Raw genomic sequence first — 18,722 nt, 5'->3', positions numbered from 1 at the left:
GAACCACAGACATTGGGCATATCAGACAAAGAACTTAAACTACCTTAAATATGCTAAGACCTAAAGAAAAACAAAGCTAAAGAAAATCAAGAAAATGAATTATAAACAAAATGATAATTTCAATAAAGAGATAGAAATTAAAAAACGGAACCAAATAATTAATAAAATTTTCCTAGCATTTTTTGTGAGGGGAAAAAAAGGAACAAAAGAGAAATGTGGAGCTGTAAAGCACAGTAACTGAGATAAAAAATCTCTAGAAAGATTCAACAACAGATAAGAGTGAGCAAAAGAGTCAGTAAACTTGCAGTTAGAACAACTAAAACTACTCAGTATGAGGAACGGAAAGAAAAAAGAATGAAAAATATTTAACAGCACCTAAAAGACCTGTGGGATACAATCAAGTGTAATAATATACAAATAATAGGAGTCCATGAAAGAAATAATGAGGCAGAAAAACTATTTCATGAAACCACAGCTGAAAACCTCCCAAATCTAACAAAAGATACGAACATACATATCCAAGCAGCTCAATGAACTCCAAATTAGGTAAATTCAAAGACATCTAAAGAGAGACACATTATCATCAAACTGTCAAATGCCAAAGACAAAGAGAGAATCCTGAAAGCAGCAAAAAAGCAGCAACTCATCATATACAAAGCAGCCTCAATTAATATCGCTCATTTCTCATTAGAAACCATGTAGGTGAGACAGCAATGGAATACCGCATGTAAAGTACCGGAAAAAACTGTCAACCAAGAATTCTATGTCTAGCAAAATTGTCCTTCAAAAATAAGGAAGAGAGAAGTGGATGTGACTCAATGGATACAGCATCTGTCTACCATATAGGAGGTCTGAGATTCAAACCCAAGGCCTCCTGACCCATTTGGTGAGCTGGCCCACGCACAGTGCTGATATGTATGTGCAAGGAGTGCAATCCTGATAAAATTTCACCAGCCCATTTTACTGAAATGGAAAAGCCAATTCTCAAATTCATATTCAAAGAAAGTAAAAAAGCAACCAAAAAGAAAGAGAGAAAATGGTTGAAAAGAACCACTTGAAAAGGTTCTAATATCTAGAATATATAAAGAACTCCTATAACGAAAAGACAAAAACCCAATTAAAAAATGGGCAACGCAACCGAGTAAACATTTCACCAAAGAAGATAAACAAACTGACAATAAGCACACGAAATGCTGCTCAAACTCACTTGCCATTAGGTAAAGGTAAATCAAAACCACAATGACATACCACTTCAAAAGCACTAAGATGGCTATTTAAAAAAAAGTAAAAGAAAGAGAATTTTGTTGAGGATGAGGGAAATAGGAATCTTCAAGCATTGTTGGTGGGAATGTAAAATGGTACAGCTATTGTGGAAAACAGTTTGGAAGTTCCTCAAGAAGTTAAATAGAATTACAATATTACCTAGCAATTCCACTCCTAGGTGTATTACCAAAATACTTGATAACGGAGACTCAAAACAGATGCTTATACACCAATGTTCATACAAGCATTATTCACAACAGCCAAAAGTTGGAAGCAACCCACTGTCCATGAATGGAAGAATGGATAAACAAAATGTGGTATATTCATGCAATAGATTATTATTCAGCTGAAAAATGGGATGAAGTTCTAATACGTGCGTCATGGATGAACCTTGAAAACTTTATGCTAAGTGAAATAAGCCAGACGCAAAAGTACAAACTCTGTATGATTCTATAATACTTGCATGAGCTATCTAGAATAGGCAAATTCAGAGAGAAGCAGCAGAATAGTTTCCACTCCCAGGGGTTGGGGGTGGAAAATGGGGAGTTATTGTAATGGATACAGTGTTTATTTGGGAAGATGAAAACGCAGTGAGAAAAGACAGCAATGAAAACTATACAACCCTATCAACGTACTTAATGTCACTGTATTGTACATACAAAAATAGTTAAAATCATTTTGTGTTATGTATAGTTTGCCACAATAAAAATGTAAAAAAAAATTTGGTTTTGGCATGCTTCAAAAATGTCTTTGCTCACTGATATTTCTGACCTCTTGCTCTTTCCTTTGTTCAGTCTTCTTCTTGCTGAATAAGTTCTTTCTCTGTGTTTACATACTTAAAAATAACATTATGTGGGAAGCAGATTTGGCTCAATGGATACAGTGTCTGCCATACAACATGGGAAGACCTCTTGACCCGTGTGATAACCTGGCCCACGTGCAGTGCTGATTCGTGCAAGGAGGGCCATGCCATGCAGGGGTGTCCCCCTCGCAGGGGAGCCCCATGTGCAAGGAGTGTGCCACGTAAGGAGAGCCGCCCAATGTGAAAAAAGTGCAACCTGCCCATGAGTGACTCTGTACACACGGAGAGCTGATGCAGCAAGATGACGTAACAAAAAGAAACAGATTCCCGGGACCGCTGACAAGAACACAAGCGGACACAGAAGAACACACAGTGAAGGGACACAGAGAGTAGACAACTGGGAGGGGGGGACGGGGAGAAGGCGAGAAATAAATAAAAAATAAATCCTTAAGAAAATAAAAAAAATAAAAATAACATTATGTGCCTGTGTTCCTGAATTATAATTTGGCTGGGTATAGAATTTGTTGATAGTATTACTCTACGGTCTTCTATTTCTACTGATGCCATGCCAATTTGTTCTGGTTTTTGTTTGTTTTTTAATAGAAGATATACTTCCTTTCTGGTAGCTTTAAAATTTTTCTTTATCCATTACCTTTTAAAATGCATTTTTATTTTAATATCTGATATTTGACATGTGATGAAGCTTTTCAAAATGAGGACTTTGCTCATTTTGTCATTATTTCTTTGAATATTTCATTGCCTTTATTTTCCTTAGTCTTTTCTTCCAGAAGACTATTACAGCAAAGTAAATTGAGAAGGCCAACACAGGTTTCTCTCAGTGCTACATTCCATGGTCATTCACAAGTCCCTAGGAATTGCCTCAGCCTGGCCCTGTAAGCCGTACACAACTTCACATTAGGGGTTCAGAGGTCTTTGCATGTAACATTAAAGCAGACTGTAGTCATCACAATTTCCATTTTCTTGTCTTGACACTCTCCTCAGGGACCATCAGGAAAGTAGCACATTTATAGTTACAACCTCAGTTGTTCTTTTTTTAAAGATTTCTTTCTTTCTTTCTCTCCCACATTGTTTGCACTTGCTGTCTGCTCTCTGTGTCTGTTCATTATGTGCTCATCTTTCTCTTTTCAGGAGACACCAGGATCTGAATGCAGGACCTCCCACGTGGGAGGGAGGTGCCCAATGGTTTGAGTCACCTCCACTCCATGCTTGTTGTGTCTCTCATTGTGTTTCCTTGTTGTATCTCTTCGTTGCATCATCTTGTTGTGTCGTCCTGTTGCTTCATCTTATTGCATCAGCTCACAGGGCCAGCCCATGACGTCAGCTTGCTGTCTTGTTCCTCTTCTTTAGGAGGCACTAGAAACTGAACCCAGACCTCCTATGTGGGAGGGAGGCACTTAATGGCTTGAGCCACCTCTGTTCTTGCTTGTTGCTTCAGCTTGCCACGCTGGCCTGTCACCTCAGTTTGCTGTGTGCTTGTTTTCTTTAGGAGGCACTGGGAACCAAACCCGGGGATCTCCCAGGTGGTTGGCAGCAGCCCAAATGTTTGAGCCACATCTGCTTCTCATCTGTAGTTTATACAGAGGTGTTTTCTCCAGGGTTCTAAGTAAAAGAGAATTTCTAGATACCCAGCTTCATGTAGCTTCATTATAAAAAACCAGAAAGGGGAAACGGACTTTGGTCCAGTGGTTAGGGCATCCGTCTACCACATGGGAGGTCCGCGGTTCAAGACCCGTGCCTCCTTGACCCGTGTGGAGCTGGCCCATGCGCAGTGCTGATGCGCGCAAGGAGTGCCCTGCCACACAGGGGTGTCCCCCGCGTAGGGGAGCCCCACGCGCAAGGAGTGCACCTGTAAGGAGAGCTGCCCAGCGGGAAGGAGGGAGCAGCCTGCCGAGGAATGGCACCGCCCACACTTCCCGTGGCGCTGACGACAACAGAAGCGGACAAAGAAACAAAAGGCAGCAAAAAGACACAAAAAGCAGACAACCGGGGGAGGGGAGGGGAATTAAATAAATAAAAATAAAATCTTAAAAAAAAAAAAACCAGAAAGTTCTAGACTGAGATCCCAATCTCATGTTGGTTTTAGAGCTCCAGCCCCAAATCCTTGATTCCAGTCTCTGTTTTCCATATACTTCAAGGGCTTCTACCTTTGTTCAATATTACATTTTTTGTTGATCTGGAAAATTTCACCTATATTAGTCAAAAGGGGTGCTGATAAAAAGTACCAGATCCATTGACTTTTATAAACAGTATTTATTTGGGGTATAAGCTTACAGTTACAAGGCCCTAAAGAGTCCAACTCAAGGTACCATAAGAGGTACTTTCTCATCAAAGAAGGTTGCCGATATCTGTGAGCATTCAGCCTTCCTTCTTTATCTTAAGGCTCTGTGGGCCCAGAGGGCTCATTTCTTTCCAGTTCAGCTGCTGTGGTCTCTTCACAAGGTCAGCTGTAAACTATCAGGTGAATGGCTTGTCACTCTCCCCAGGGCGAAAGGATCCTCTTCCATGTCTATGAAACGCTCTTCTGTGTATTTCTTCTTTGTTCTTGATTGTCTTTATAAAGTCCACCACGGGGGGGGGGGGGAGGGGTGGGGGGTGGGGGGGGGGGGACAGGGGGGGGGGGACTCAACCCTGCACATGCTAATGACAAGGCCAAAATGGTCAAATCAAAGCCCTAATCTTGATTTAATCAAGTTAATGTAAAGTCTTTGAATTTAAATCAATCAGAGTATCATGCCCAGAGGAACAGACCAGTTTACAAACATAATACACATATTTTTGGAATTCATGAATAATACCAAACTGCCACATCTTTGAGTTCAGCTTTGCATGAATTTTTTTTCCTTAATCATTCCTATGTGGAATGCATATGCTCATTCTATTATCTTGAAAAGAAATATGTATTATTCTTAATAAATCATTTGCAAACTACATTTAGTTTTTTTCACTTCTATTACTTTTAGATTCTTCAAATAAGCAGAAATATATCAAGCTTCCTCTCAAATTTAAATAACTTAGTTATTACTGCAGTCATAAAGTGCGTGATGGATGCCACCCAAGGCTGAATATACATAGGTATATAACAGGCCTTTAGATTGAGCCAAAAAAACTTACTCTGCATCAGAGCATTCATATTGGTGAGAAACCCTTTGGATGTAAGGAATGCAGGAAGGCCTTTAGACTTAATTCATCCCTTATTCAACATCTGAGAATTCATTCTGGTGAGGAACCCTATGAATGTAAGGAATGTAAGAAGGCCTTTAGACAATATTCATACCTTACCCATCATCTGAAAATTTATAATGTAAAAATATAAGAAAACCTTCTCAATCCTGTGCTATAGAACATTTTATGAATGGTATAATTAATCCCAGCTTCCCACATACGAGGTCCCAGGTTCAATGCCCAGCCCCAGGTACCTCAAAAGTAAAAAACAAGTTGATGATTCTCCTTAGTCGAAAACCACCGAGGGACCTCAGTTGATGCCATTTAGAACAAATTCCTGACCCATAAAATTACAAGATGTAATAAAATGATGGTTGTTTTAAGCCACTAAATTTTGTTTTAACATCATTAATATTACTCTTTTTGAAAATTCATATGAAAGTTTATGGGCATAATGAACATAGAAATGCCTTCACCACCACTCATGTCTTAATGAACTTCAGGTAATTCTTGTTAAAATAGCGAAAGTGAGAAATACTTTATTATTAAACTGCACTGAAAAATTTATGCAAGGAAAAAAAACCTAAACCAGCTGCATGTGGAGTTTTTGAGAATACCTGTTAAACAATCAGAAGTGTGTGAAGCAATCTGCTCATTAAAAAAGCAAATACTCTATGATCCATATTCTCTGACCACAGTCTAAACTAAATATTAACATGGAAAATAAAATAGGAAACTATTTAGAAATTGAAAATCACAACTCTTTTGTGTTAAATTTGCATTTGCAGCTTTATTCTTTTAATCCTCAAAATGCCCCTTTTTTTACTGTAGCAATCCCCTCAAGTTGGTTGCCATGTCCTTTCGTCAAGGGCCACTATAACCTTTAATAGTTTCTTACATACCTGACCAAATACATCAGTCAGCTATGGAGGCAACTAAGGCATTGTTTTAAAGTTAAGGTAAAGAATGGGCAATTTATCTTCTGTTTCTTTTACATGTTATATTTCAAGGCAACCAAAGTTGAAGTAAAGTTCTTTATTATTAGAGAATTCCAACCAATAAATGTCAAAGGAATAACAGAATTTGAAAATTACTCTTATTTATGAAATAATGAATCCTGGTAGTGATATCAATGGATATCAAGGTCATTTGATGAAAGATAATGAATTGAGCAGAATGACAACCAACTAATTTACATTAACATCCCTAAAGCATAGGATCAACCAGACTATGTGATGCAATAGAATGTACACAGCACCACCTGTGAAATTCTTGCCCCCAAAATTGAACCAGAATATTTTTAGGTCTCAAAATATAATTACCAATTTACAAGAAACTTGGGAAGGAACAAATTAATGATGAGGAAGCAAACAACCAAATGCAGAATATGGGAAATGCTACCAACTAACGACCGAGTTTCTTAGCCTAATTGTCATGTAAAACTTAATCTTACAAATTAAGAGAGACTTATGCAGCATATCAAATACAGTATAAAGAATGTATTCTGATTTGAGCAAATAAAAAATTTTTGAGACTTGCGGAAATGTAAAAACAAAACAATCATTCCTATGTGGAATGCATATGCTTACTCAATTATCACGAGAAGAAATATGTTATGCTTAATCATTTGCAAATTAAATTTAGTTTTTTTACTTGTATTACTTTTAGATTCTTCTAATAAGCAGAAATATATCAAATTACCTCTTCTTTATATTTAAATAACTTAGTTATCACTGCAGTCACAAAGTGTATGATCAAGGCCACCCAAGGCTGACTATAGCAAAGTATATAACATCAACTTCTTTACTTTACTATAATCTGTTTTATAAGAATAATCAATGCGTTTTTACCACTTTGTATTAACTTCTAACGAAAAATAAACTATGACTTGGTAGATCACTATATAGCATATACTATGTACACCAACATTACCCTCATTATTTAGGGACTATCCCTATTTTTCTTACATAATAATATCCAATAAATCTCAAAAAAAAGTTAAACTCTATAAAATCAACAAATAACTGACTAGCCTTTTCCAATAAAGACACTCATTGGTATGAAGCTTTTGGTTTTTTTTAAAGAAAATTTTTGGTAGGTAGCTTAACAAATATACAGGCAACAAAGGGAATTTAAAAAATGCCTCAGCAAGAAAAAAAGATGTAAAAAAACGGCTGTGTTGGGGGGTGGGGAGTATATGGGGACCTCATATTTTTTTAATGTAATATTTTAAAAAATTAATTAAAAAAAAAAAAGGGGCTGTGGATGTAGGATGTAGCTCAAATGGTTGAGCACCTGCTTCTCCTCTATGAGGTTCTGACTTCAATCCCTGGTGCCTCCTAAAAAAAAAATCTTCCTCAGCGGATGTCTTTTAATATGTATATCACTTAGGGTAACAGTACCCGGTTTAGAATTTGAAAACCATGTCAGCCCTGGCCTGTGGCCTTAACACAAAATCTTCTTACATATCAGTTAATTCATTTGTCAAAAATTAAAAAAAAAAAAAAAGTTTGAACTAAAAATTTCCAGTATACTTTCTAACTAAAATGTCATGGTTCTGATTCTCTTATCCATTTTTAAAATTTTTAAATTACGGTACTCACAGCATATTGCACAGGTTATCTCATCACTCAATATTCTGAAGAATCTAGCTCTTCAAGCTCTTCACAAGAAATATAACCAATGCATACCTGTCTAAGTTAGTGCTGCCAGAAGAGTAGTCCTTGGATCCAGCTCTGCTACCATAAAAGGATGATGACTGCAAAGGTAAAAGCCCTACAAAACAAAAAATACAGGAAAAAAGTTAATTCCTAAATTAACCATACAGTATCATTTAATAATAAAATTAAACTATTGGAACTGTTTATATTTAAGTCTTTTTTTTCCCTTTTCTTGTCATTAAAGTAACATATATACATGACAAAAGATTTAAATACTGTAGGAAAGGTTACAATAACAAAGTAACACTCCTCTGTTCATAACTCCAAAGTTGTTTCTCATTTCAAACTATTTTTCACTTAGCTTTTCTGACTCCCTTTTCAACTTTAAATAATATGCTTCAACTACCATTTCCTGATTTATTAATTTTAAACAGGAGTTGACCCGCCTCTGTAAAAGGAGAAATTCACACATCCCTACTTTTGTTCTAATTATTAGTTGTGTCATTTTAGTTCTTCTACTGATTAACTTTGTAACTTTAATGTACTTGAAACTTCCACATTTTGCCCCATCAATCTTTTCACTTGACCACGCACTTCCTTTTCTTTCCTCCTCTTTGGCATATCAACTTGTTAAAGATACACCTTTTACATTCTCAAGTCTCCTGCATCTTATCTACAGGTCAATTTTAAAAGCTCAAAACCAGTAAGTAAAGTTTATATTACATAAATATTATTAACTTCAGAGGTAAGAATTATATTAGAGATACTTCCTTCTGTAGGGGTCTATTGTCCCAATTCCAAACTACTCAACAGAGAATGTTCCCAGAGTCTTCATCAACTGGATTCTCTTCAACTATCAATTTCTCATACTCATGCCTTACTTTAGATTGGTTCAATTTATTTTCAAGTTGGCATAATATTCAAAATAATATAAGCACTTCAGAGGATCAAAGAAATTCCTAAGTGTGAGAAACACTGACAAAAACTCAAGGATGGACCAACTTTCAGGTTTTATGAAAATGGAGTATAAGGTGAGCTTAATGACAATAATTTCAAAATCTTCTCTTAAAGCTTTTAATAAAGAGCAATACTGATGAACTTTAATTTCAACCATTTTAACTCCTGGGATTGATTCTATGGTCCAGGTACTTTAACAATGAAAGAGTAAAATTTAATTCTAGGCAGTCAAATAGAGGAAAAAGAAAGTAAAGCCTGGATTTTTTTGTAAAGAGAATAAAATTCCCTTATATTTCTAATACTTTAAAATATTTTAGCTGAGAACTGGGTATAGATCAGTGCCTAATACCTAGTACTGAATTGTACTATATGCCTGAATCCCACAGAGATAGGTACCAATATGGGTTTTTATTTGTAGTCTAAAAGAATATATCGTATAATAAAGATTATTTTATGTAACACTTACCTGATGTCCTATTCTCTTCTGACTGTTTCAAACTGAGCTGCTTCTCTCTACTGCTGGTTAAATACTTTCTTGAGGGATCTGTCATAGCCTTGTTATTCCTATAACAATTAATTTTAAATCAATATAGCAGAGGTAGTTCTTCATTTTAAATAGCTGTCATAAAAAATTTACATTTCAAGCACTGAATTTGACTGATATATCTTAGACTATAAGCCTTGACAGTCTACCTAAGCAAATGAGAATTGTGAAAATAATCTTTTATTACCAAGAGACTAGTAATTAAGCTAAAATAAAGAAGTAGTTTCTTTAAACAAAATTTAAATCAAAAACAGCAAGATCATATAGATTTTCTTGGCCAAAAGCAAGACCAGAAGAAATGATTCAGCTACCGAGGCCTAAAGAATCAATTAAAATGGAAATTATTTAAGCTTGGTACTTTATAGGTTTAAAAAAGTAAAACAAAAAACCAAGATGTTATTACAGTTTACAAGGATATGAAATATTATTTAGTAAATGACAGCATCACTTCCATTCATAGTATTAAAGTATTTTTAATTTCATGAATACGTAGGTTAAAATTTCTTAAGGCCCATTCCATTTTTTCCCCTCTATGATCCCCAAATACCTGAACTCCACACTAAGAGTGTCTATTCAGATAAATATTCATGATTTTGATCTAAAGTGCTAGTTTTAGGGGAACTATCATGAATTAAACCTGTAGCAGACAACACAAGTGTATTACCTCAAAATTCCATTTTATCTATTCCATTTCTGTGTCCTCTTCCACATCAGTGGCAAGTTTTCAACAGCTAGCACCTAGGGGTCTTCATCACAGAACTGCCCTCAAGGTACTAGAAATACTTTGCCTGCAATCTCTGGGAGTCACAAGTAAGGTTAAGAACTAGAGTCCAAAAGTCCAGCTCTCTTGCCTTGGATTAGACCTCTAAAGTGGAACTTGTATAACAGATTTCCTCTCTGGGATCAAGATGAAGCCTAACCTCTGTATGACTTTTGTCTGAGATCATACCCATGCTAGGTCTCCTGGTCTTTACCGACTTGCTTTCTCTACCTTTCTGGTCTCACGTGGGAGCACATCCTTAATAAATCATTTGCCACTAATCCCCATCACAGGGTCTGCTTTTAGGGAACCTGATCTAAACAGTTGGTACTAAAAGTGGGCCTAGAAGGCAAACTCTAAGAATAGGATAGGGGAAGCGGACTTGGCCCAATGGATAGGGCGTCCACCTACCACATGGGAGGTCCATGGTTCAAACCCTGGGCCTCCTTGACCCGTGTGGAGCTGGCCCATGTGCAGTGCTGATGCGCGCAAGGAGTACACTGTCACACAGGGGTGTCCCCCACGTAGGGAAGCCCCATGCGCAAGGAGTGTGCCCAGTAAGGAGAGCCGCCCAGTGCGAAAGAAAGTGCAGCCTGCCCAAGAATGGCGCTGCACACACGGAGAGCTGACACAGCAAGATGATGCAACAAAAAGAGACACAGCTTCCCCGTGCTGCTGATAAGGACAGAAGCGGTCACAGAAGAACACACAGCAAATGGACACAGAGAGCAGACAACGGGGGGCGGGGAAGGGGAGAGAAATAAATAAAAAAATAAATCTTAAAAAAAAAAAAAAAGAACAGGATAGGATAGTATTCTGTGGTTGAATCGCTTGTTTGGCAGTGGCAATGGAAACTCCATTGCTGGTGGCAATACCTCTGAGACCCAACATCTGTGGTAAACTTGGATGGGATATATTATAAGATATGGCTCATGCCATATTTTAGCGTATGAGAGTAATTACAGAATGAATCTTAACAGGAAAAAAGAAATATTCTAAAACTGGATTATGGTGATGACTGCACAATGCAATAAACTTAGTAAAAAATCACTGAACTTTATATTTATAACAGGTGAATTTTATTGTATATAAATTATATCTCAATAAAGCTGCTTTTTTAAAAAAGCCCCAAATTATTCCTTCTCTCTCTATTCAAGTCTCCCACCAAGAAATGCAGCGTATTTCCCTATTCCTTAATGGAGTCAACCTTGCGACATTCTTTTCCCCAAAGAATATGACAGCAGTAACAGTATGAGTTCTAATTCTAAGCCTAAAGCACAGTTTGGGCTTTTACTCAGTTTCTTGGAATCTAGCCACTGCCATGTGAACAATGCCAGGCTACTGTGCTGGCCTAATTGTCCTCATTAACCAAATGACAGCCTAGCCAACAAGTCATATGAATGAGGCCATCAGGATCAGCCAACTCCTAGTCAACCCACAACTAACCACGGATACATTAGAAAATGAGAGAATCCACTATAATCAGCAAAGTCCAGCCCAGATGTGCAGAATCATACAGCTGACCACAGACTCAAAAGTAATAAAAAATAGTTACTACTTTAAGCCACTAAATTTGGTTACATAGCGATAGACAACAGATACAAATGATATGGGTAACAGCAATCATAAAAACTATACAATTGGTTCGTTGTTGCTAAGAGTATTGATACGCTCAAGAGAGAAAATGATAGGCTCAGCTGAGCCAATTACAGACTTTTAGAACAAAGACACTGGTTAATGCCATAGAAGGAAGAGTTAGCTGCACACAGACCCTTAGAATTCTAGAGCAAGACCATGATGCCTGCAGCAGAAAATGACACATCATTGGTAAAATAGGTCCTGGCATTCCACTAGGACCTGGAAGAAGTCATCAAAGTACTACACAACCAGGGCGAGCCATCATTAGCTACAATACCCACAAAGTCATAAGATCAGGAAGGCACAGCAGCAATCCATCATAAAATGGAAGTGGTATGTCTGGGATTGGACTCAAGTATGCAAGAATAGATAGCATGGGGACTCCTTATGCCCAGCTGAAAGAGGAAGAAAAATATGAGCCTGAATCATGGACGATCATCTCAGTACACTGGTACAAGTTGAAAACAAACTGCTGATGCACTATAGCCCTATTAAGGGGCTACCATGAAAGACACTGGTGAAGGGAAATCTTCAACTGTGCAGAGCTTTGACAGGTATACCATATTATCCACTTTGGGTGGAAACAGAAGTGTTCATGATTTCCGGGTGGTAGCAAATGATTTGGATGAATGGTCAGAATCTGGAAAGAGCAAGCTCAGAAAATCAGGGACAAGTGATCTGGGGGAAAAGTACATGGATAGACTTATGAAAATGTGTTCCAATGATAAGAATATGTTTCATGTTTCATATATTAATGCTCATCAGAGAACTCCACTGAAGATACACTAAACAACTGGGCAGTATGTCTCGTCCAGCAGGTATCAGCCAATCGCTGTCCTCTGCCATCTCCACATTTCCACAAACGGCTCATGAATAAAACGGTCACGGTGGCAGTGATTAAGCTATGCATGGTCCCTGTAGTATGGGCTCCCCTTCATCAAAGCTCATTTAGCTACTGCTGCTGCCAACAGGTCAGCAGAACTGATGTTGAGCCCCTGATGCAGTATCACCCCTTGAGGAAATCAACCTGTCATTTGGTGACATACAGCAGATTCCTTCTACCCTGGAAAGGGGAGTAATTCCATCCTGACTGGGACACATTTGCTTTTCTTGCCCACACTGGCTCAGCCAGCAACACTATCCAAGGGTTAATAAGAGTGTCTTTTTTATTAACATGAATCTTGCAAAGTAACATCTTGGAACAAGGAACCCACTTTACAGAAAAGGAGGTACAAAAGAGCACAGGATATGGTATTACCACAAAGCTGCTTGCCTGATAAAGTATTATGATAATCTCTGAAGGTGCAACTTAGAGATGATTCCTTAGGAATGGGGTGCCCTTCAAGATACAATGCACTTTAAACCAATGAGCCATTAGTTGCTGAGGGCAGGGAGAGGGAAGAAGAGATGAGTTACGGGGGTATTTTCAGGACTTGGAGTTGACCTACATGATATTGCAGGGACAAGTACTGGACATTATATATTCTGCCATAATCCACTGAATGGATTGGGGGAGAGTGTAAACTACAATGTAAACTATTATCCATGCGGTGCAGTGTTCCAAAATGTATTCAACAAATGCAATGAATGTGCCACAATGATGAAAGAGGTTGTTGACGTGGGAGGAGTGGGCTGGGGTGGGTGTGGGGTATATGGGAACTTCTTATATTTTTTAATGTAACATTTTTTTGTGATCTATTTATCCTCAAAAAAATACAATTAAAAAATAATAAAATGTATTTTCTAGAAATATAATTAATGTAAAGGTATAGAAGAAAACAGATGCAATTTAATAAAACACTAACATCACTCTGGAAAAATATATATATATACTTGTAATGGGTCTGGAAATCAATGGATAATTTGTGCTTCCAGTTCCCATAATTTAGATTTTGTAGGTTTAGAGGTCCTAGCTCCCAGAGGGGAAACTTTTTCACCAGGGAGCACAGAAAAAGTCCTATTAAACCTAAAGCTATGGCTACTACTTAAGCCATTTTGTGTTCCTTATGTTGACAGATCAGCGGGCAAAGAAAGGAGTTACAGGGAGCAGATGTCGCTCAAGTGACTGAAAGCCTGCTTCCCACATATGAGGTCCCAGGTTGGCTACCCAGTACCTCCTAAATACAAACAAACAAAAAAACAACTCTCACTGGGGAGCGGATGTAGCTCAGTGGTTGAGTGCCTGCTTCCCACGTATGAGGTCCTGGGTTCAATCCCTTGTACCCCCTTAAAAGAAAAACAAAATGAAAGGAGTTACCATAGTGGCAGGGGTAAATGACTTTGACTTTATAATAAGGAGGTAGTTTGCTGACATACAGGGGGACAGGAAGGAATAGGTTTAGAAAAAGGGGATTCAGTGGGGCATCTCTCAGTTCTCCCCTACGGTTTTAACTATAAATGGCCAATTATAGCAAAAATGGCCTGATGAGCACATGATAACCAGAGGCTCAGATACCTCAAAGATGAAGTCCTGAATCATCCCACCAGGCCAGCATAAGTGTTAATGGAGGATGCAGGGAATCTAGAATGGATGTTAAAAGAAGGGTATCACTAATTATAGCCTCAAAACCATATGTAGAGGGAAGTGGACGTGGCTCAAACAGTTGGGCTCCCATCTACTATATAGGAGGTCCAGGGTTCAATGCCCAGGGTGTCCTGGTGAAGGCACGCTGGCCCATGTGGCAAACTGGCCCCCATGGATTGCTGGCCTGCATGGAATACTGCCCTGCGCCAGAGTGCTGCCCCGTGCAGGAGTGCTGGCCCATGCGGAGAGCTGGAGAAGCAAGATGACACACACAAAAAAAAGAGACACAAAGGAGGGAGAATAAGAGACACAGCAGATCAGGGAGCTGAGGTGGTGCAAGAGAATGATCTTCTCTCTCCTACTCCAGAAGTTTCCAGGATCAGTTTCCGGAGCCACCTAATGAGTGTACAAGCAGACACGGAAGAACATACAGACAGCATACAATGGAGGGTGGGTGGAAAAATAAATAAGTAAACCTTTAAAAAAAAAAAAAAGGGACGCAGATGTGGCTCAACTGATAGAGCATCTCTCTACCATATCAAGGGTCCAGGGTTCGATCCCCAGGGCCTCCTGACCCGTGTGGTAAGCTGGCCCATGTGCAGTGCTGCCGGCGTGCAAGGAGTGCCATGCCATCCAGGGGTATCCCTGGGTAGGGGTGCCCCATATGCAAGGAGTGCGCCCTGCCAGCAGAGCTGCCCCACATGAAAAAAGCACAGCCTGCCCAAAAATGGCATTGCACACACGGAGAGCTGATGCAGCAAGATGACGCAACAAAAAAGAGACGCAGTTTCCCCAGTGCCGCCGGATAATTCAAGCGGAGGCAGAAGAACACACAGCAAATGGACAGAGAGAGTAGACAATGGGGGGCAGGAGTGGGGAGAGAAATAAAAAATCCATCTTAAAAAAAAAAAAAACAAAAAACAACCATCTGTAGCAATGGGACTGTAGCTCATCCCACTAACCCTCCTTTCATAAGATTCCCCTAAGAAACTGAGAAGCATTAACATGAAAAATCTGTGACAAAATGGAGTGAACTAAATGTAAGACATGAACAGTTATGAGTAGCACAAGCTGGTGGAAGAAGGTAGGAAGAGGATCTGTAGTACTAACTCTCATAATTGACAATGTTGATGCGAGTTCCCCTCGGATCCCCTATCACATCCCTGGACTGTGTATTCTCCATGTGCTTTCAATAGCCAGCACCTGCAGATCTGTCAGAGGACTGTTTTGGGGCTACTTAGAACCTTTTGCCATTTAGGCAGAAGCAAAAATCTCAGGACAACTATTAACCAGACTGTCCAGTATAAAAATATGAAAACTCTGCTTCCTTGACTCAGGTTGGGACAATCCCCGAGTTACTATGCTGGATCAAAGTGAAGCAACTCTCTTTGGAACATCTGCCTGAGATCACATTCTTGCTTGGCTTCCCCCCTTCCCTCTCTTGCTTTCCTACTCTGTTATTGGTTGCCCTGTGGGCACTTCCTTAATAAGTCACTTGCACAAGAATATTCATCTATAGTATGTTTTGCAGAGTATAAACTTCAAAATAACTAAATGTGATGGTATAAAGAGTATTATTAACCTAGAACAAGGATACATGACTTAGGACTCATGAGAGAGAATTCTAAGTGGAACTCAGACCTCCCAAAAAGTGTGGTGAATATGGTGGAATGGCAGCCAACAGTCCATTTAAAACCACCTTCTAGTGTACATTCCTATTCCAAGATTCCAGAAAACTAAAAAGCTATATTTCCTAGTTAATTGTTCTGGATGTGATTCAAGATAAAACAATTATAAGCACTTGTACAAGATTTAGAAAGCAGAAATAAGACAGATGCCACGTGTTCTACTAATTTTTGATGGCAAACATTATCTTGGAGATGTGTGATTTTACCAAAGACTATTTCCAATCTTGCCAGAGCAGCATGGTTCTAGAGATGGAAGCTTTCATGACACTTCCAATTCAGCTCTCAGCTTCATGACAGTAATATAGCATCTTTGGCTGACCTGGTCTTGGGCACGGCTCTCAAAATCATTCTTGAAAGCTTTAACCTAGAATCTATTTTTTCAGCTTTCCTAGTGATTCTGTAAGCCATTTAATTCCCTGTATAAAATGCCTTGGTATGTAAACTAGATAGAGTGATTTTTGTTCCCTAAAACTGGATCTTGAATATGCAAATTTTGTTACCAGAAGTGGAGTGCTACCACCTAAAATATGTGGCACTGGCTTAGAAGGGAAGGGGATAAGGACATAGATGTTACAGACAGAAAAGCTATAACCTTGTTATGCCTCAGCAAAATACTTGATAGTTCTAAAGGAAAGATTGAGACAATTAAGAACATTGGTCTAAGTGCTTCTTACGGCATTCAGCAAAGTACTGTAAGAGAAAGATAAACTCAGGTTATAGTTACCACTTATAATCAGGGACAAAAGGGAATACAGAACTCTATGCCAATGGCCTGGTATCCAAATTGATAATCTGAGGCCATATGGGATTTAAAAAGCCAAATGCTACCAAATGCAATGGATGTGTCATGATGATGGGAGAGAGTGTTGCTGTGGGGAGAGTGGGGGATGGGGGCGGTGGGGTTGAATGGGACTTCATATTTTTTTAATGTAATATTTTTTAAAAAATGAGTAAAAAAATAAAATAAAATAAAAAAATAAAAAGCCAAATGCTTCTGATTCTCAAATTGAAGCAACGATAAGAGGTAAGTGGAGAGGCAGTTTTGTCAAAAAAAATTTATTATTAGTACCAGGGGAAACTTGGTGAGGGTATACAAGAATGTTCTACATTATCTTTGCAACTTTTCTGTAAATCTAAATTTACTCCAAAGGAAAAAACTTATTAAAACAAAACAAAAATTTGTCCGCAATTCTTTCTCAACACTATCAAAACTGTGTTTGGGGAAGCAGAATTGGCTCAACTGATAAGAGCATCTGCCTACCATATGGGAGATCTAGGGTTCAAACCCAGGGCTTCCTGACCCATGTAGCGAGCTGGCCCACACGCAGTGCTGATGCGCACAAGGAGTGTTGTACCATGCAGGGGTGTCCCCCATGTAGGGGAGCCCCACAGGCAAAGAGTATACCCCATAAGGAAAGCCACCCCATGTGAAAAAAGCACAGCCTACCCAGGAATGGCAATGCACACACAGACGCAACAAGATGATGCAACAAAAAAAGAGACACAGATTCCTGGTGCTACTGTCAAGAATGCAGGTGGACATAGAAGAACACACAGCAAATGGACACAGAGAGGAGACAATGGGGGGAGGGGGAAAGGAGAGAGAAATAAATTTAAAAAAATAAATCTTAAACAAACAAACCTGTGTTTGTTCTACCTTTAAAGAAACTTCCAGACTTTCCCCCACCCTCCGCCCGCCACCTGTACAGCATGAAGCAGGTTATCAAAGCCATGGGGCCCCAAAGAACAACGCTGTCTTCAAAACCCACTTTCACATATAGCCTTGAACAATAATAGACCAGGAAAACCTATTCAAGGGCAAAGTCAAGGGTCACATGAAGTACAATGGGCAAGGGAGTTCCTTCACAGGATAGAATCGTAGTCCCAGATGGATTAACCAAGATCTTACTCCACTGCCTTACTGACTTCACAATTTTTGCCCAGCAGGATTTTTTTTTAAAGATTTATTTTATTTCTCTCCTCTTCCCCTGTTATCTGTAAAAAACAAAACAAAATTTTAAAAAAATGGACTGCTTCACGAATTTGTGTGTCATCCTTGTGCAGGGGCCATGCTAATCTTCTCTGTATCGTTTCAATTTTAGTATATGTGCTGCCAAAGCGAGCACTGCCTAACAAGATTTTATTGCTGCTAAAGACCAGTTACTCCACCAATGGAAATTTAATTATGATTATCCTGCTTCTATTCCAGCAATGTGTAATGGATATATGCACAGGAATAGAGTATGTGCACAGGGTAGGGAAAGGCAGATAAACTTCCATGAGGAGCATAGTCAAAGGCACAGTAGGACCTTATGGAGAGGACTGTACATCACCCAGAAATCCTGGGCTCTAAGCTTGATAAAATGAGACATGGAGGTTGTCTCCATTAGGATGAGGGCAAGGGTGTTTTACATATGGAAAGAAGAATGCAAAGTAACATTTTGGTGGGCAAGAGGGGAAACTATGGCAGACTGCTAGTTGTCCCCAAACTACTACTGTAAGGCTTCTGTCATAACAGAATTTTGATGAGGCATAAATACAAAGCTTCTTTCCAACTCCTTTTTGTGACCCCCTTGACCTCAAATACCAGTGACGTAACTATCAACTGATTTCTGTTGAGGTATTAACTGGTGAAAACTAACGGTTTTTCCTCTGAAAAGACCAAAAAATTTCTCACGTGGTAAGGAAGAGGATCATGAGCTG

The 18,722-nt window shown here is 38.9% G+C and overlaps 1 protein-coding gene and 1 non-coding gene across 4 annotated transcripts in view; both read right to left on the bottom strand.

Moving 5' to 3' along the window:
- USP37 (ubiquitin specific peptidase 37) overlaps positions 1-18,722 on the bottom strand; it is a 127,282-nt gene that overhangs the window by 82,426 nt on the left and 26,134 nt on the right. For all 3 annotated transcript variants that reach the window (XM_023592035.2, XM_071216127.1, XM_004469573.4), the window contains 2 exons: positions 9,332-9,429; positions 7,939-8,023 (listed from right to left, as the gene is read on the bottom strand). In XM_023592035.2, coding sequence (XP_023447803.1) covers positions 7,939-8,023; positions 9,332-9,429 — 183 coding nt within the window. The remainder of the gene's footprint in view (positions 1-7,938; positions 8,024-9,331; positions 9,430-18,722) is intronic.
- Positions 18,039-18,145, bottom strand: LOC111766832 (U6 spliceosomal RNA). The gene has a single exon (XR_002798786.1). It is a non-coding gene; the product is annotated as a U6 spliceosomal RNA (small nuclear RNA).

The sequence above is a fragment of the Dasypus novemcinctus genome, chromosome 7 (genome assembly GCF_030445035.2).
Source record: "Dasypus novemcinctus isolate mDasNov1 chromosome 7, mDasNov1.1.hap2, whole genome shotgun sequence".
Classification (NCBI taxonomy): domain Eukaryota; kingdom Metazoa; phylum Chordata; class Mammalia; order Cingulata; family Dasypodidae; genus Dasypus; species Dasypus novemcinctus.
Note: the sequence above shows the minus strand (reverse complement) of the source record. Positions and strands in the feature narration are given on the sequence as shown.